Source organism: Varroa jacobsoni, unplaced genomic scaffold (assembly GCF_002532875.2).
Source record: "Varroa jacobsoni isolate VJ856 unplaced genomic scaffold, vjacob_1.0 scaffold_266, whole genome shotgun sequence".
Taxonomy (NCBI): domain Eukaryota; kingdom Metazoa; phylum Arthropoda; class Arachnida; order Mesostigmata; family Varroidae; genus Varroa; species Varroa jacobsoni.
The window spans coordinates 1-17,907 of NW_019213168.1; the positions used below are offsets into that span (position 1 = coordinate 1).

Here is a 17,907-nt window from a genome sequence, read left to right on the forward strand (position 1 = left end):
ATAATGACTTGAGTATTGAGTAATGAATGCTGCTAAAAAGATGCTATAATGTGCTGTATATGTTCTGTTGGGATTTCGTTTTGGCATGAAGTAATACGCAAATATCGAGGAAGTGAAAGAACGAAGGAAATCTATGATAGATGTGCATATTCTATATCTTGACACATCAATGGCAGTTGCTGATTACAATATGATATGATAATAATTATAACAATGATAATAAGGCAAATGATTAAATGATTGATTGCTGTTTCGTTTACATGAATGAGTGAGCCGAGAGAATGACACGATATTACATGTATATCTATGGCTAAGGGAAAAGCGATCTATCAAGGACATAAACCACAGCGGCATCAACAATACGATTAATACATTTTTAACGGGCGCTTATCCGCCCGGGCCCGAAGGTGATAACCAACCGATTTCAGAGGTCAATTGTTTCATAATTACGTGTTGTTTGGCAGTGCTTAGCCGAACGAACAGCCAGGTGAGAGACAGCTGTCGAGTTTTTTTTCCCTGTTAATTCATGATGATCCGTTTGAGAAGGAAATTGAGAAGTCGGCCAAAGGCACAACAATATAAAAACTGCAACACGAGAAGCAGGAGAATTACATGGGGGTAACAAGGAGCAATGATGAGAAACCTCGAAAACAAAATGGGGTATGTCTGCGTCAGCTTAGTTGGTGTGGATTTGTTACTCGATATATTCATATGGTAATAATGCTAAAAATAACACTAGTATATAGAACCAAACTGGGGGTTAGAGACCTGATGAAATGAGCCTAGCTGTCCGTGCAGAGGCGGCGGGAATGGCAAAACTAGAAGAAGCGGTTACCAAGTCGAAGTTCGTACATAAGCTCTTGCATGCTCTAGAAATAGAATCAGTTTAAGAGTAAATTTGTGTACATTTATGGAGGTAAGAGACAAAGATTTTCAAAGAAGGTCGAAGGTTGTACCCATTCTCAGGAGCCGCGACGGAACGCAAATAAGCCAATAACATCGTCACGACTAAGCAGAATCATTTAGAAAGGAGCAAAAAAGAATGTGACAATGAAAAACTTCTGTACGAGGACGGAACTCGAAAACTGATCGCTGGCAGTAATGCAGCACACCCTTCTTGAATATAACACTAAAAATAATAACAATAATAGCAAGAAATACGAAAATGTTTAAAGTAATAAAATAATAATTATGATAATTGCAAAATGGGAATAGTAGTAATGGTATCGCTGGACGTAGCTATATATATATATATATATATATATGATGAATTACCGAGCAATTCGAGTGCATGTAAGCACATACATAGGGCACGTATGTTCAATCATCAATGTAATAGCACTAGAAAAGTACACGATTTGAGGTGACGATTACGATGATCATAGCGACAAGGACGTCACAGCGGGAAAGGCCGAATAAAACTGATAGATGAGAAGACTATAAAAAATGTTGGGCGTGTTGGCTTTACAGTAGGTGTGAGGCGTAAGTTTCGCATATATTAAAAAGGGGCAGCGGAAAAGCTGAAGTCTTTAAAAATGAAATCTTCGTCCTGCCGTTTTTTGTTTAGTCGATTTATCCAGAAAGGACAGTAGAACAACGTGCGAGCAAAAAGCCTCGATGTCTCATCATTCTCATCAGTATCAGCGGCTCGTGCATAACAACACACATGTCGTTTTTGTTTTTTGTGTAGGAAGAATGATGGTAATAATTCTTACATAGCGAGAACACGACAGGCCATTTGATGAGGGTGAGGCAAATGATGCCGATATCAGCAAGAGGTTGCAGCTAGGAGATCCTCAGTGAACATTTGTGGTGTGTCGACAGAAAAAGAAAAAACAGAGAAAGGAACGTAGGAGAGAAAAAAAGAAATGGAGAGAAAGAGCTCAGAACGAAGATTCGTTATTGCACATCCGTCAACACACACGGACGCGATGATCGTAATGCGACATTCTGTTTGACATATGAAGTGTACATTCAACAATGACAACAGCAGTAGTAACAATAACAAAAAAGCGAGTGTAATAGAGATAAATTAGCGAATATGTTTTATGTTCCGGGCTGTGAAAACGCTGGGCGGAAATGAAATTCGGGGTTAGGTCGAGTTGGATTGAGTAGGGTTTGTGGCCGACTCTTGGCCCTAATGAGTCAACGTAGTAAAAAAATATCCGACTGAGGCTCTGATCAGAGGCGACAGTAGCAACAGTCGCTGCGATGAGTTCGAGAAATGCGTAAGATGCAAGAGGCTGAGCTCCGTATGTTACATAATATTAGATACACTTGTATATCGTCGAAGAGATGTCTTGCAGTCCGTCGTGGGAGTATCAGTCTCCCTATTTGTTTTTCTCCTGTCGCAGTTTGAATAACGATAATAATTAAAATAATGCGATAATGATAACATTAGAATGGTGTTTTGGGTATTACGAATTGGACGCGTTTTGGGCGAAGGGGATGTAGGGTGTGAATAGGTGGCCAATCGCGCGCTCTATCGTAAAACAGGGACAACGATCGAGGACGAATTGTACGTCGCAAAGCACACCATCCCGTTAATTAAGAAACAACAAGACTATGGGAAAAGAAACGGGGCAAAAATTAAGAGCAAAAAAAAAGAATACATGACACAGAACAGAAGAAAAATGTTGAATCAAATTCGTCGTTACTTGTGTATTTGGCAAATACACGCTGAACGAAACCGTGGTACCTAGATATTGACGATGGTTAGGGTAATGTGAACGTATGCAGAGGTTAGGGGTTACCAAGGGGCGGGGAGATGGATGTGACAAGGGAGACAGACCAAAGCAGGCCCGCCACTGGAATTATTTATTTGTTGAGCAATGCCGACGACTGGTTGTACATACAGATGAACGAATAAACAGCAACAATACATTAGACATTATTCCTATACGCCTCTTTATTGATTGATTGATTGAGAGGTCCATTTATGCATGACGACCTAGGTGGTTTCTCGTGACAAGTTGGTAACATTGTCTAGTCGAATAAATTGAAACATTTTCCTCTGTTATCTGCATGCATACTTTTAATACCATTGCTATACATATGCCATAAACTTTCCTGAGGTGTTTTCCTTTGAGAGAAACTAGGCCGAACTTAGCTATTTTCCGATGAAGCTGCTGAGTGTAAAGTATATTACTATTGGACCGACTGATGAATAAATTTTGTTGTAAATATTCATTGTACTAATGAATATTTACAACAAAATGAACTCACTCTCCACGCCTCCTCCACTTTGAAAGAAAACAAACTTATTAGAAATAAACGTTCGTTTAAAAAATGATGATTGGAAATAGAGAAGCAAAACGGCCTGTGCACGTTTCCTGTCTAAATAATAATTTTGCAATTCGCAAAGCAAAAGCCATACACTTTTTTTTTTATAATCAGGAAGTTTCACTTTACGCGTTCATCAAAAACTAATTTTCTGATTGCTCTTATATAAGATCCTTCTAAATCTACTGACATATACGTATATTCATTCTAAAGATACTGTGAATTCGTTTAATCCTTTGCCCTCACTTTACGTGGAAAAGTGTTCAGTGGGTGAATACGGTCGAATGCCGCGCTTCCAGACATAAAAACGGACGTACTGATCGGGCTTGTTGCTCTCTAGATTACCACAGTTCCACGGTTTATGGCCTGTACTGTTATGACACACAATTTTCTACAAAGGTTACTTAAATGCAATGAAAGTGTCTTCATGCATAGATGACTTATTCCTACAGACTGATACATGTCTTTGTACTAAATGCCATCAACCGCAGGGTGTAAGATCAATCTTTAGGTAAAACCCAATGAATAGGACGGTGATTCGTGTGTGGTGATGCATCGTGCAGAGGTAATGTAGCTTTGTCTACGCCTCTGAAGTAGAACTTGGCAACTGAAAGGTAGGTAGCTCAATGTGGTTTAGCAAAGGTTTGCAATCCAGATAGAAACACCTTCTTCATGGATGCTTAGCAGATGGCTAAAAAATGGTTATCAAATAAATGTTTTGAGGCCAAATAGAAAAGCTCAAAAAATGCCTTTGACTTTGATTGATCAGCCGTGTATAGGTTATAGGATTGATCAATGTGCTTTCGTTGTTTGCATTATGCGCCCTCTATTCCATAGTTTTGCGTCGCATTTATTTCATTTCTGATTTCAGTGAACATTTGCTTACAATAATAATTTTGTTTTGTCTTCAAGAAATTTGTTTCTTCGTTTGGAGCGTTTGGTTACATTTTAAACTGGCTCTCCTGTCAAGATCGCAAACAAAACAACATCGCCTTTAGTGCCACGAAACGTATTCATTTTTCACCCCGGTTAAAGAACACCTTATACTATATTGTCAACTGTCAGTATTACTACACCGTATAATTGAGCACTTCAGCGTATTACTATGAACTCTTCTCGTTCGCGGAGCTCGTCTATTTAGCAACCTTGTAGCGTTTCACTTATGGTAGACACTTGATTAGTTACCTCGATTCTATATGAGCCCTACAGTAAAACAGACAAGTAACTTTTCAAGCTTTTTTCCACTTGCGTTATTATACCGCATGCAATTAGTAGTTACCTACAACTGACTGACGACTTTCCTCACCGTTTGATTTTAACTAGCTCAAATTGAGTTTAGTTCCTTGCGGTGTGCGTATACTGTTTAGACGTATTGTCAAATAATACAGAGTGAAAGAAACGTCTCTAAAAAATGAAAAAGAGTCTCTTGTGTCGTATTTCCACTCGAGCGCTCTTGAGACTTTTGTCTTACTCGGTATACTATTTACCCATATATACTGCGTGCAGTATTTAGGCTGGTTGAGTCAAGCGGCCACCTTCTGCGAGCAACGCTTTCAGAAACGAGTTAATATGGATAGCTTTCAAGTCGCGGCAACGATAACGGGCCTTGCTGCTGCGACGACTCGGAACAAGAGCTCTAACGGTGATCTAAAGATGTCTGAGTGAGCAGTTTTGCTGTACGACAGACTTTAGCAACCAGCCTCTGACTGTGCGCAGCCTTCTATTTGACAAGCTACTCGCTTACCCTATCCCTGTTCTTTACAGATTGGATCTGTGTGTCATGGCATAGTCGTGTATCGTTTGAAGATACTGTTAAAAGTCAGGAGTGAAATGAAACGCGCGTCTAGAATATGGGTGAAAAGGAGATCGGATTTTAGCCGCAGCAACAACGAGTGGGATATTTTCTCTTAACTAGGGTAGTTTGTTTATGTAGTTTAGATCTGTGAGATAAGCTTAAATAACCCAAGTGTTTCTGTTTCGTGTGTATTTCTGTCTAGGTGGACAAGAATGATTTGCCTACCCAGTCGGATTGCGAATATAGTTTTCCTGTAAGAGATCGTATCCTGCAAGAATTGACTAAATGCTAATCTAATAGGTCTTTGAGATCTCTTAATGATCAGGCCTACATTAAAACGAGCTATTATCTCTTCATTGGTAAAAACAGTATGATTCAGTTCGCACGTGTATGAGATCCTCTTCTTGATCACTTCTATATGTGGCAATTGTATATTTTTTGTTATAAAGTTTTAACTGTTTATTATAGTGTCAGAGCAATGTTTAACTTAAGCTCGTTGAGAACAAGAAAAGAGCACTAAATTGGCCAGACTCTGGACACGCTTTCAGTGGAGACTCCACTCCACATAATTATCTGCTGTAAACTTGCTGGTTGCTTATGAGATAGTTAAGTCTTTATAAAGAACAAAAAAGAAACGATACTCTTATGGTCTACTTATGTTCATCGGTAGACTATGTTAGAAATTGAGATTTTCCGACTGTTCGGGTCTACTTAAAAGTTTTCCGACCTACGGTATCTATAGACCGAGTGAAAGTTGATTCTGGTCAATGGTAAGAGTACGAGTGTATCACGGGATTGTAGCGGAGCCAAACAAAAATCATAGGCGAGCACGCGAATGCTCAGCGCTGGGTTGAAGCCAAGAAATTCTGAATGTGTGGCCGCGATCTCGAACTTAGCCTTACGCGATCCTCTACCAGCAACGACAGCTGACGGGCTGATGTATTACCAATACAGACGTTGTCCTGTTTTAACAGCATCGAAAAACCCATGTAAAGCTCATTATTAATTGTATATAGTTCGTATACCTGTGCATGATTGTCTCAATTGAAAAGTCGATCCATGTAGTGTCACTGATGCTCAACACCCAGGAGCTACGTTGTTCGAATGCCCCCAAAGTACTTTCTATCAGACGTCTACAAAACATAAGGCTAACCCGAATAAGATGACTCCCTAAACAGTGCAACTTGCAACAATGTGACTTCCTTAATGATTTACCAAACAAGTTGAAAACTGTCTTACATTTTAAGCAGGTTTAGAAAGTAGTATTACGCTGACTGTTTGTCGCATTAATAGCAAGCATGAAGCTTCGTTCAAACATGAACTAGTCCATGTAGAGTAATACGGCAAACCATAAATTTAGTATCTCTCAGCAATAGGTGGTTCTATCACCATGTAGCTCAGGACTGAGACAACAGTTGCGCGTCAAATAAATATGACGCGCCCCAGCAATCAAACTGTACCGCTCCTAGTCGCTTTCGTTTCTGCCTATCTCCAGTATGAAGCTAAGCAGCACTAATCACGTTAATTTCACCGCGGTATCAAGCCAGCACATACATAAATGGCTTGTGCCAGCTTCTTTTCCGCGTTTCTTTAAACTCTCCCTCCCTTCGGCTTTTTGTTCTTTGTTCTACTCTCGATTTTGGCGCTGTCGATTTTCGAAAACTATCAGGAACAGCCATCGACCACGAACTGACCAACGAAAATGCAGCGGCAAAAACTAGTTTTGCAGACGATTTAAGTCAGTCAAAACTATCAGTGTCCTTTCAGACATTGCCATCCGCCCGCAGCTTGACCTGGGTCGCTGACTTCGTCGCTAAGCTAACTCATAGCTGAAGGTTTGCGGATGTTTGCCCAACCGGTGGTAGTTGCATGCACGCCTGCTAGACTCGATCAAGAGCGCCAGCGGTCCTAAGGTAGCAGTCCGACCCTGGGGGCTCATTGGGTGCGCCGACAGAGCGGAAAGCGTCTTTCCTTCCAGAGGGTCGCTATGATCTACCGCTAAAAGCAAAACTCTAAACGATGCTATACGCTGTAAGGGTACAGACGTTCGCTAACCAGAGGCAAGGTTTAGAGCTAAGGTGAGACCTCCTCCTCTAACGAAGCCCCGGGCTCGGCGTTCTCCCAGTTGTGGGAACTCACCAGACGGACACCACAGCTACTTCGCGAGCTGCACGGGAGACTGGGTCGACGTGGCAAGCCAGTAACTAACCACCTGGTGAAGTACGTAGTTTTTTTTGAGTTGCTTCCGTGAAAATCGAGTTAATTTTGGTACAAAATGAAGAAAATGCATAAAGATAGTGTTGGTTGTGATCGGCAAATGCGTTCATGTTCATCCTCAGAACACAAAATGTGTACCGGGATTTTAATCACCCAGTGCTAATGATATGTTTCGGAGAGTTTTGGAACAGCAAGTGGACATACAGACCTACATGTCAACCAAAGGGACCCTTGTTGAAACATCCATTATATTAAATGTGGCTTTCTGTGCAGTTTGTTTATGACGAATTAACAGCGATAAGTACCCCACGAAATAGGTGGAGCAGGAATAAACGCATAAAAAGTAATAATAATATTTTAGTGAAGTTAAGTAACGATTCTATATTAAGGAAAAGCGGAGCACTTATCTGACCACCGTCTCGCTTCAGTAAGATAGTTCTATTGATGAGTTTTTCACATAAAGATATTCGAACGGTATCGTGTCACCCGAACCCTTTCGGTTTGCCGTCGAGTCTGCGAGGATGATGACGACGACGACGATTTCCTGCTTGTTTTGAAGTGGTCGAACTCTGGTTAATCTTATACGGGTATCTACATTCATTAAGAATTGAACTGTTAGTAAAACAGCCGCAATGCGTCGCTAAGGCTGAATATATACTTAGGATGTAAATGTTTAAGATTTCTGGAGTGTTAGTGCTATCTTTTGCACCTTTTGTAGATACATTTTTGCGTTACTAGTTGTTGAGGGACCACATTTTCCAATTCTGATATGGCAAATCGTTTACTTCTACTTCATAAGTAGATTCTTTCATCGAAAGCGAGTACGAGATTGATCTTTTATAGATGGCGACAAAGATAGTGGAGTTAGATGTCGCTTAGTTGAATAGATGTGCTCTTCAGCCCGTAAATAGGCGACTTTTGTGTCGCATACGTTTGTCACGCTACATGCCTCAAAACGAATTGTCAACATCACTAATTTCGAATACACAAACTTGCCAGACGCTGCTAAACCACTTTATCGGTCCGTTTCAAACTGCCTACAAGGTGATGCTGTTCGTCCTTAACTGTACACTACTTATTAATGCGCTGCGTCTCTGCTCTGCGTCACCGTCATTGACCAAGTACTTTCTTCTAGGCGCCGCAGAAGCAGTTAACAACAACAATAACAACTACAACAACAAGAGCAACAATAAGAGTCAGTAACCGTGGTCCCGTCCTTTCGATTGCATCCCATGCAACAGCGCGGGCGCCCAGTCAGGTAATTCAGTTGACTGTTGGCTGGTGGAGTAAAGCAGACCAGTGGCTGGTTTTGCCAGCCGCATTCCGGGCCAAGGTTGGATGAACGAAGCAAGCTGTTAGGCAAACAAGGCTGCCAACGCTCACGAGAGACGATGCTATAAGCAATAGCTGGCTTCGCTTTACGAACCTCTAGTAGTGGTCACCGCTAGCATCGCCGTTATGAAAGCCGACGTTAGCAAAACCTTGTGGGCGGTGAAAGAACTCCGAACGGGCACGATGAGGATACTCGGACGAGGTTGCTGTCTCGCAGCTGCATTCGGCGTTCGAGAGTCGGCGTTACTTAGGGCACAGGCAAGCATAGCTGGGCGTCCTCTCAGTTTCGTTTATCTGTACTTTCCTGTTTTCACATTCTGTGAGACACAAGCAAAGCTACAGCTACTGTGCGACTAGCAACCAATCTAGATGGTGCTGTTATAAATACAGATAATAACAAAGAAGTCGGCGTCAGACATTGACCGTACGATGATTTAACCACTCAGTCATTACGAGTTAACTACCAGCATTAGCATAGACCGGGACTGTGCCCTTACACTGGTCAGGTGATGTACAAATAGAGGGGTGACTATAATTTACTCGCGTAGCTGAAAATACTCAATTTAAAAGATTGCAGCTTTTTTTTCATTCGACTGAAAGTGCTTATGATCATTCATAGTTTTAAGAAGCCTTTCAAAGTTTATCTAAAACGTAGAATGTTTCAACGTTCATGTAAAATGTAAAATAACATGCATTGAAACATCTTCCATTGGATTCAGTCTGTGATACGCCCATTACATCTACCTGTCGCCACATACAGAACCGAGTTTCATTGAACATCTGTTGAACAGTAATAATCATAGATCTCCTGCTGAAAGGCTTTTCATTTAGAAACCTTTCGACAAAGTTAGAAAATCGTTATATCGGAAAGCCTGTGCCAAAACTTGTATCCCCGAATCGTGAGCAAACCCATTCTAAAAGAGACAAGAGAAATATTATTGAAACGTTTAGAGTTTTACCTTCGCACTGTTCTTCAGTAATACTTTAGCGCCTAGCTAAATTTAGATAATAGCTGTTATCTAGTTTTCGGAATTAATAAATACACAAATGTAGCCCACTAGACTAGCATATCTATATATATATATATATATATATATATATATATATATGTGATAGTCTAGTGGGAATCATCTAGCAGAAAAATCAGAAAGCGAAAACCTGAAACGCTTCGGTTTTCGCTTTCTGATTACCTTCCGTTAACTAATAATATCGGTTTGAATAATAGACGCAGATAGAGTTGCACGTTTTGGTCTTGGTCGATTTGCATTGCATCTAATTTCAATCCTATTCAGTTTGCCGTATTTTTCCACGCCTCTTTTTTAAGGTTATTTAAAAATCTGGTTTGCTGAGTGGCATTTCTGACAGCTCGAGAATGTCCAACGACTCCCCAGCTCCACCACCGCCGCCCCCGCCTCCACCCGGTTGGAAACCTAACTGGCGTGAAGAGCGCGGAAAGGATGAGGTGAGCACGATTAACACGAATGTTGAACGCTCAGCTCCTATTAAGATCCCTGGAATTGGCCCCGCTGCGGTAGCTGCCAACGCTTCTGCACCTCAGAGCCCGAAACCGACAAGCGGCTCAGGCCCCGACGGTTCATTCACACAGTATGATCGTCTTCCCGAGAAACTTCAGAGCACGTTGTCGAAAGACAAGAAACCGTTTACCTATACACCAGCTGGCATTGATCTTTCGGAAATTAAATCACCAAACTTTCAGAAGAAGGTTAATCGAGCTAAGCAACAGGGAGAGTAAGTGCTAGATTAAAATTCGATTCAAGATTTATCGTTGTGATTGAGTAATACTATTATAAAAATCAGCGAATATAGTATATAATGAGGAGCAGGCAACCAGGTGATTGTTTCGGTAAGTTACGTTGTTACAAGCTGGTAAAGCGAGCTCATTTGCCTTCCAACAGGTTCAGCCCAGTCTGTGGCCCAGGCTCACCAGGTCTTAACGAATACGGACAACAACCTCCCCTTTGGCCTGAAGACATTCGTAAGTCGATGGCTTTAAGAGTTTTTCATATTAGCAACAGTCATAGCTGTATTCACCTGTTAAATCGATTTGACGCAGAAATAACACAAGACTCTTGGCTTACACATATCTAAGAATAAAATAAAATTACGTAGCTCTTAATATATGATAACGCATGATTTGTTGCAGAAGATATCAGCGAGTACTGCAACAACCCTGCCGAGCTCGATGAATCGATGACTAATCCCCGATATACAGGATCAAAGATCCCTTCACGTTCTTTCAAGGTCCTTCAAGCTATCACAGCGACGTCGGATGATGACTATGCGAGTTCCCCTGAGCCCACCCACAACAAGCCATTGGCTTCCAGCCCAAGATCCGCTCCACCCCCACCGCCAACTCCTGCATCACATGCACCAACTATTCCAGCAGTTCTGCCGGTTTCTTCATCATCTCCTTACGTCTCGACTCCTCCGTTGTTTAGTCCTAGTAGCTCGAGAAGTTATCCTCCTTCGATGCCGCCCCCACCATCAGCGCCTGCATCGTTTTCTCTTTATGGAGCCCCATCGTCAGGATCATTTTCCTCGATACCCCCACCTGTGCCTCCGCCACCGTCCGCCTATCTTCCATCTTCTTCGCCAACGTTTGCTTCATCGTCACAGCTGTACTCACAGCCAACACCCAACTACAAGAAAGTCCCGCCTCCCGTGCCACCAAAACCTCCGCGCGGAGTTTTCCGCGACGGGGGGGTAGCGTCTTCGCTCCCGTCGACACCCCTTGCGTCTTCGATGGCTCTTCCTCCGCCGTTCTCATTTAGTTCTCGGGCTCCTCAGGCACCTTCGGCGCCTCCGGTGCATCCGACAAAACCGCTGCCTTCGAGCTCGTTTAGTAACGAATACCCGACGCAAAAACAGCCATTCTCTGAGCAGTTCTACCAGTCGACGGTGAACCCGGTTTTCAAAACGTACACGCCACCGCCATCGGTTAGACAGACGGTCCGTTGCGGACCCGGCTTTAAGGAGACTGCAACACATAAAACGGGATCAGGATTCGAAGAAACAACTACATACTCAAGCTACTCGTCACCTTCGTATAGTGATGGGACACGGACACTGCCACTGCGACGCGAGATAAAGAGCTCGACAAGCAAATCGTCATTCAAGTCGCGGCCCTATTACGAATCACCTTATCAGACGTTACTGGAGACCCCACAATTTCAGGATCCCTTCAAGTTTGGCGGTTTGACGCCGAGTTATACGAACTCATATGCTAATCAGCTCAGTGTCAATCAAGAGCGGTCTTCACCGTCGTTAGGGAACGAACCTGTCTTTGCCCCACTGCAGTCACCCCCGCCGCCGTTTCAACCTGGAATAAATCGGCAAAGCGCCACGACGAGCTCCTACGAACAAACGATTCGACAAACCACAACAAACCAAAGCGAAAGGCCATTGTCAATGACCTCGAGATTCTTCGACGAAATCAACCAGATGTTTGATCAAACATCCGCTAACATAAGTGAGCTTCTTAAGTAAATACTTGCTCATGCTATTCAGCCTACATGAAAACAACTGCATGTATATCTTGTTCATAAAATACGTTGTAGGATTCAGGCCGAATTCGGACGGCAGCGTTTGTTGAGATCCATTTCAAAAACCAGTGTACATTGTTTCCACAAGCTACAGAGTAGCTTTTCGTAATATCTTTAACTACATAGCTTCCATTTGAAATATTCCAGGTCGCGAAATGTACGGCACTGATTTCTAAAGGGACTTAACGAGGATACCATGGGAAGAACATCACTTTAGTCATTCCTCACTTCATCTTTACCTCATCCATTAGATCGTCATCATTATAGTTACGTCACAAGAATTGAATGGGTCACGGTGAAAGGAACGATAGACGGCGGAAAAGATGATAATAAGTAGTCAGAAACACACACACACACCGACAAGTCATTAAGAACCGTATCTTCTTGTGAATAGTCTCCTACGAAAAGACGCAGATAAGGCATGTTGATCATTGGACCGCTTGCATCTCAGATTTAGCTTCCAGCAGAGATGGCCAGGAGATGAATTTCAGAGTTTTCCTCTTTTTGTAGGTCGAACATCCACTCACTTTTCTATTGCTCATCGCCAGCGAAAAAGGGCTATAAGTGGCTATAAGGACTTAATATTTAGCAAAAAAGAAACTTTAAGCTTAAACCGTTTCATTAGTTTATAAATACGCTCCATTTTGTCGCATATCGCCCGAAGATTTTCACCCAGCTTTTGTGTTGCGAGTGGGCCTTTGGGCTCAAGATGAACCGTCGTATATAGACGTAGCATTTGAGATAAAAGGACCCAGCTTAGAAAATCCATTTTGCCTAGAAGTCATCGGACTTTGCTTACACTATACATTCTTCGACACTGATTGGAAAGGGCTGCAGCTCGTATAATCACATAATTCTGCAGAATGCGCTCCGCTTCCTGGTGCCATTAATACCAACCATCCTTAACATTAATTAGCCGATCCGGACCGATTGATTCGAGGGCAGCTGGGCTAAAGTACAGTCTATATGAAACCTAATCATAAAATACAATAGTTAGGCTAATATATTTGTTTATTACAAGGTAAACGTTATTATACAGTTCAGTTGTTCATTTTGTTTTAACATGTTGGAAATAAAAATGAAGTCTTTATGAGAAAATTTAATGTACTTTATTTATGTTGAATACCCCTGACCTCCATGAATCTGAGAAACGATTATCTGTCTATTTGTATGACGAGCTCCTTTACTCAATTTATAAATATAGTTGATATTTACATGTATTAGGGTTGTATGTGTGTGCCGGCATGTTGACGGAATAGATCGCTGTTTGCTCCAGGGTCATTTCCATTGGCACATACATATCAGTATCTTGTATGTATGTCACGCATGCGAACTAGTCATTCCATTTTTCTACATAACACGCGTCTTGTTAATAATATCATAGACTGTACATGTTGGGCAGAATTGGGCTGGTATTAGCGTGGGACGCAGGGGTTAGAAAGTGTCATGATGCCATGGTTTCAAGAAATGGTTCTATGATACATCTTCGGTGTTTGCGTAACATCAATGCTTTAGTCAGACTCGAGTTGCCGGACCGAGCAAAGTACTTTAGGCGATAAAGCTTCATAGTTCAGTTGAAGCGATCGTTTTGGCTACAGCTTTCACGCCTTCGAAAAGTTCGATGGCTGTTGGCAAAATCTGGCTAGTTGGCAGAAGAAAACCATAGTCACCCTGGTCACACAACTCTGCTACGAACGCGTACTTAACCCCTTGGCTATGCACCCAGTCGTTCGACGTGCCCGATGCTGGATCTATAAAGAGCGGAATATTAATCGAACCGAAAAACACAGTACTATAATGAATAAGGATGCTCGAACATCATAATAACGGACAGTGCTTTATGCATATGCTTTTTTTCTCATGGGCTACGGACAGTAGTATTTTTTAAGCATCAGTCCTGACATTTTTTCATGTAATTATAATGATTTTTTTTTTCATTTATTGATTTCCATTTCGAAGCAAAAAAAAAATACATATGCATCTGCGGTTAGATAGACAAATTATTATTACAGATTCACGCAATAATAATTGTGATAAAAAAAAAAAAAGCTTTTCAGAAAGAGAATTTCATTTTCAGGAGAGAGTAAGACATGCAACATATACATCCCCACAATTTGGAGCACTTGAGCTTGATAATGATAGTCGTATTAATAATAGAAAACAATTAGAAATTTACTTACACAGCAGCTGTTTTGAACTGCCAACGCGATATATCTGACCGGACTTTTTGTAAATCGCATCTCGAAAAACCGAGCCAGCGGCCATGAGCTCATCATGTTGAGCACTCACGAGAAGCGGACCAGCTCCATAAGGCAACAGCAGATACTGACCAAACGAATGCAGACTCATATATAAGGAAAGGTTACCCTTCAACGAGGTGACATAATCTCGTACGGCACGTGATTCGCTTTCGGAAAACTCGAATGGGCCTCGGTAATCCTGGGCACATGGATTGGCACTAGCTCCTTCATCGCCCCAGTGATAACCGAAATTTCTGTTTGGATCCACTCCCGCGCACCAGTGGTAACCCTGAAAGCGAACTCGGTTCTTCCTCCAGAGACGATCACCAATCCAAGAATGCTTGTAGCCATCGGGATTGACGACCGGAACAAAGTGAAAATCAAACCTATCTAACAGCGTGTTAATTTCGGTGTCATTTTTTGCGCCCGACACAATACTGCTAAGCAAATAGAGTCCCGATGCGATCGAAATCCATTCGCTAGCGTGGATTCCAGAGTCGATATAGATGGCACGTTTGTTTCCTCCTGTGGAGACCACGACACCCCGAATTGGATTATCCTCGTAGGTATGACCTAGGGTTACAAGCTGAACAAGCGCAGGGTATTTGCTGGCAAGCAAGTCCAGGTACGAGTAAATCTCGTCGAGTCGGTGGTACTTGTTTAACTTGAAATTTTCCATATTTCGCTCTTCTAAAAATAGGTTTGGATTAAGTTCTTTGCGCTCAGCATCGATCCAAGTTTTAAGATTGTCTGTAAGTATCGTGTACCTTAGTTTCCGCTTCTTTAGTGCTACTTCTACTGTTTGTGCTGTTATAGTTGGCATAATAAACGTGACGTTCCTACCAACAAGAGGTTTTTGCCAAAATGTCACATTTTGACTTTCATCGTTTGCGAGTTCGTTAAAAAAACTCTCGGTGCTTCTGAAGCCGACCATGGCACGATAAACCTTGTAACTGAAAATAGCAAACATATACAATATATTAAACACACAGCTATTGACACTTCGATTTTCAACATAAATGCAACATATCACGTGAGGTGTCTCTAGAATAAAAATGAAAAATCAAATTTGCAGAATGTCTGTTACTTAATAATGACAACCATATTAAATTAGACTTTGTCTTTCTAAAACACAGGTTTATCTCTGGGTTACCGAACCGTTATCTGAAATACATGAAAAGAATAGAAACCAGCAAAATGTATACCCATTATATGAGTTGACTTCTCCTGGATGCAGCAAACGCTCGTGTGTATAAGGTTGCCTCTCTGGGATGGAACCAAACTGTCTTGAAGCACTCTTCACGGTAAATGTTTTCGACTTCACAGAAGCACCACTTTGTTGGGTCTCTTGCTTAACAAAGCTACCTTTTTCTTCAGACCTTGCGTCCATTACAGTTGTAGGCTCTACTAGAACAGCTGACGAATATCTGGAAGGAATAATTTTAGCTGCGCTCTTTATCGGTAACTTATCCCTTGCTTTCAGACTAGTCCTCGCATCATCAGTTTGTTTTTCTTCTATATCCGTCTTGACAGCGTTTGGCATTGAGGGCGTTTTTCTGCTTGCCGACTTGCCTGCGGTCATCATATCACTTTCGAATGAGTACGATACTAAACCTTCTTCCTTTTTCATGAAAGTTGTTTCCGTCAGATGTTCCACTGCAAGTGCTTTCCCCATTTTGCCGGGTTTATTATTGGGTTGAACTTTTATAGGCATGTATTTATTCATAAACGGTTTGCCTAAAGCCCTGTCGCCGCCAGCGAAAACTCTGGACGCGGTAACCTTTATATTATTTTCACTGTTATAAAAAGGCACAACCTGATTAGCATCGGTGGCAGAAACACTACACGTAGAATTCATTATAATTTTTTCCTTAGAGTTAACCATGGTAGGTTGTCCCTTCACAGAACTCGCTGGCTCTGGCATCTTTGAAATGTCTTCTTTGTTTTCTGTGTTTTTCGTTTGTTGTTCTTTCATTCGCTTTTCGGCCTCTTCCAGAGCTTGATCTCGCATCAACGAATCGAAGCCGGACAGTTTATGGGCTGTCTCGTGTCCAAGGAGCCGAACACTCATTTGATTTGCCTTTGATTGGGACAAGTGTCCTGGTATTTTTTCCGGCCGGGACTCGTTATCATCTTCGGCACTAAAAGTCGAAGGAGCCGCCTGTATTCCACACGGTTGGTCTTTACCCTTTATCGTTGACTTTGCTTTTGCAGAAGCAGGTTTTGTGTCGGCGGCTGACAACAATCTTGCATTGTCAAGGCAAGGCTCTAAGGGTACTCCAGCGGTTGTGCCAATCAATAAAGCGCATAGCACAAGCCTCATTTTGGCTAGCCGGCTGGTAGGTTAACTGGTCTTGCTCCTCGTATCTTTTGCACTCTACCTCTGTTCGACGCACAATATATATATATATATATATATATTGGCCAGCGTCAGCACTTTGTTCGTGACTCCATCTACCAGCGTCTCTGCAGGCGGCCGTCATTTAAATCCTTTTTCTCTCCCTTGGCCGGATGCGGCGCTCGGAGCCAAAATTCGCCCGGTTATCGACCCGGACTGGCTTTAGTATTCTGGTGATACGTTCGGCTATTGCGTCCGTTGACGCCGTTCAGTGCTCGAGTCCGGGAGAAACGACCAAAAGCCACAAGGCCACTATAGAACTGAACTCGTTCAAATGGCCGGCTAGCTTTCCGCCGGCTATTGCCGACCAGTGGGACAGAACGGTCCCGGTTTTCTAGCGCTTTTCGATGTAAGTTCGTAAATGTCGCTGGCATCAGGCGAACAAGATGGTACCCTCTCGTTGCTCGGAGAAGTCAACTAGGGAGTACCCGCTGACGTTATGAAACAGGGCCACGGTCACCGCGATTGGCATATATATGCATCTGTTATCGATGCAGTTTCGCTGTTAACCAGTGAAAATTGTACGTGCTACCAGTTTATTACTGAGTATGATTATGATGTACAAGACAAGAGAGAGCAAAATAAGGTGGTTTTTTAGCTTGCGTAAGCTTATTTCATGCCATATATTGACGGATGGCTATTTGCTTTGATGTTGTAACCGAAGTGTTTAGACGTATTTCAGATAGACTTCCCTCAGTTAAAAGATAAATATATTATCTATAGAATTTTCTGGATTACTTGCAACTCATGTATATATAACCGTCGAATCGCATGCAGTATGGGTATGCGTACTCCGAGATTTTGTGCTTGAATGCAACTGTAAAGTTCCACCGATAAGACTGAGTAGTTGTTTTGTTCTTGTTTTAATTAGCCCTTTCAGAAAAACTTATTTCGTCATAAGCATCGTACTTACATTCATGTAAAAAACGTAAAATATTAGAAGTGTTTATCTGGAAATAAATAAGCGACTTTTTAGTTGTGTTGTAATAAAATACAATCAACTGTGTTTAACAAAGTCAAATTAACAGACCACATAATGTCCTTTTACAGAAAACAAATAAAACAGAGTTTTAGTGGGAT

At 42.0% G+C, this 17,907-nt stretch overlaps 2 protein-coding genes and 1 long non-coding RNA gene across 5 annotated transcripts; 2 read left to right on the forward strand and 1 right to left on the reverse strand.

Annotated features, from left to right (window-relative positions):
- Positions 1 to 13: 13 nt before the first annotated feature.
- Positions 14 to 2,893, forward strand: LOC147753731 (uncharacterized). The gene is made up of 2 exons (XR_015310296.1): positions 14 to 660; positions 1,691 to 2,893. It is a non-coding gene; the product is annotated as an uncharacterized LOC147753731 (long non-coding RNA).
- Positions 2,894 to 7,125: 4,232 nt separating this feature from the next.
- On the forward strand, positions 7,126 to 13,287 carry LOC111258805 (uncharacterized). 3 transcript variants are annotated; one of them, XM_022830348.2, is made up of 5 exons: positions 7,126 to 7,297; positions 9,951 to 10,375; positions 10,543 to 10,622; positions 10,794 to 12,116; positions 12,337 to 13,287. In XM_022830348.2, exons 2-5 carry the CDS (start codon positions 9,999 to 10,001, stop codon positions 12,363 to 12,365), a joined length of 1,809 nt encoding a protein of 602 aa, XP_022686083.1. In that variant the 5' UTR covers positions 7,126 to 7,297; positions 9,951 to 9,998; the 3' UTR covers positions 12,366 to 13,287. The 3 variants fall into 3 exon arrangements, with proteins under 3 accessions (XP_022686083.1, XP_022686081.1, XP_022686082.1); XM_022830346.2 differs by having other exon boundaries at positions 7,128 to 7,297; positions 10,791 to 12,116; XM_022830347.1 differs by lacking the exon at positions 7,126 to 7,297 and adding an exon at positions 7,333 to 7,637 and having other exon boundaries at positions 10,791 to 12,116.
- LOC111258804 (carboxypeptidase A4) lies at positions 13,183 to 16,926 on the reverse strand. Its single transcript, XM_022830345.2, has 3 exons — positions 15,635 to 16,926; positions 14,370 to 15,382; positions 13,183 to 13,940 (listed from the first exon to the last, which is right to left on the reverse strand). The coding sequence occupies exons 1-3, from the start codon at positions 16,750 to 16,752 to the stop codon at positions 13,753 to 13,755; spliced, it is 2,319 nt and encodes a 772-aa protein (XP_022686080.1). The 5' UTR covers positions 16,753 to 16,926; the 3' UTR covers positions 13,183 to 13,752.
- Between the last annotated feature and the right edge of the window lie 981 nt (positions 16,927 to 17,907).

Excerpts from the sequence above, each read along its gene's own strand:
- LOC111258805 (XM_022830346.2), top strand. The coding sequence starts at position 9,999 with ATGTCCAACGACTCCCCAGCTCCACCACCGCCGCCCCCGCCTCCACCC. Across the intron at positions 10,376-10,542 it reads CGAGCTAAGCAACAGGGAGA|GTTCAGCCCAGTCTGTGGCC; the intron begins GTAAGTGCTAGA and ends GCCTTCCAACAG. Across the intron at positions 12,117-12,336 it reads TCAAACATCCGCTAACATAA|GTCGCGAAATGTACGGCACT; the intron begins GTGAGCTTCTTA and ends GAAATATTCCAG.
- LOC111258804 (XM_022830345.2), bottom strand. The coding sequence starts at position 16,752 with ATGAGGCTTGTGCTATGCGCTTTATTGATTGGCACAACCGCTGGAGTA. Across the intron at positions 15,383-15,634 it reads GAAGTCAACTCATATAATGG|TTACAAGGTTTATCGTGCCA; the intron begins GTATACATTTTG and ends TGCTATTTTCAG. Across the intron at positions 13,941-14,369 it reads CAGTTCAAAACAGCTGCTGT|ATCCAGCATCGGGCACGTCG; the intron begins GTAAGTAAATTT and ends CGCTCTTTATAG.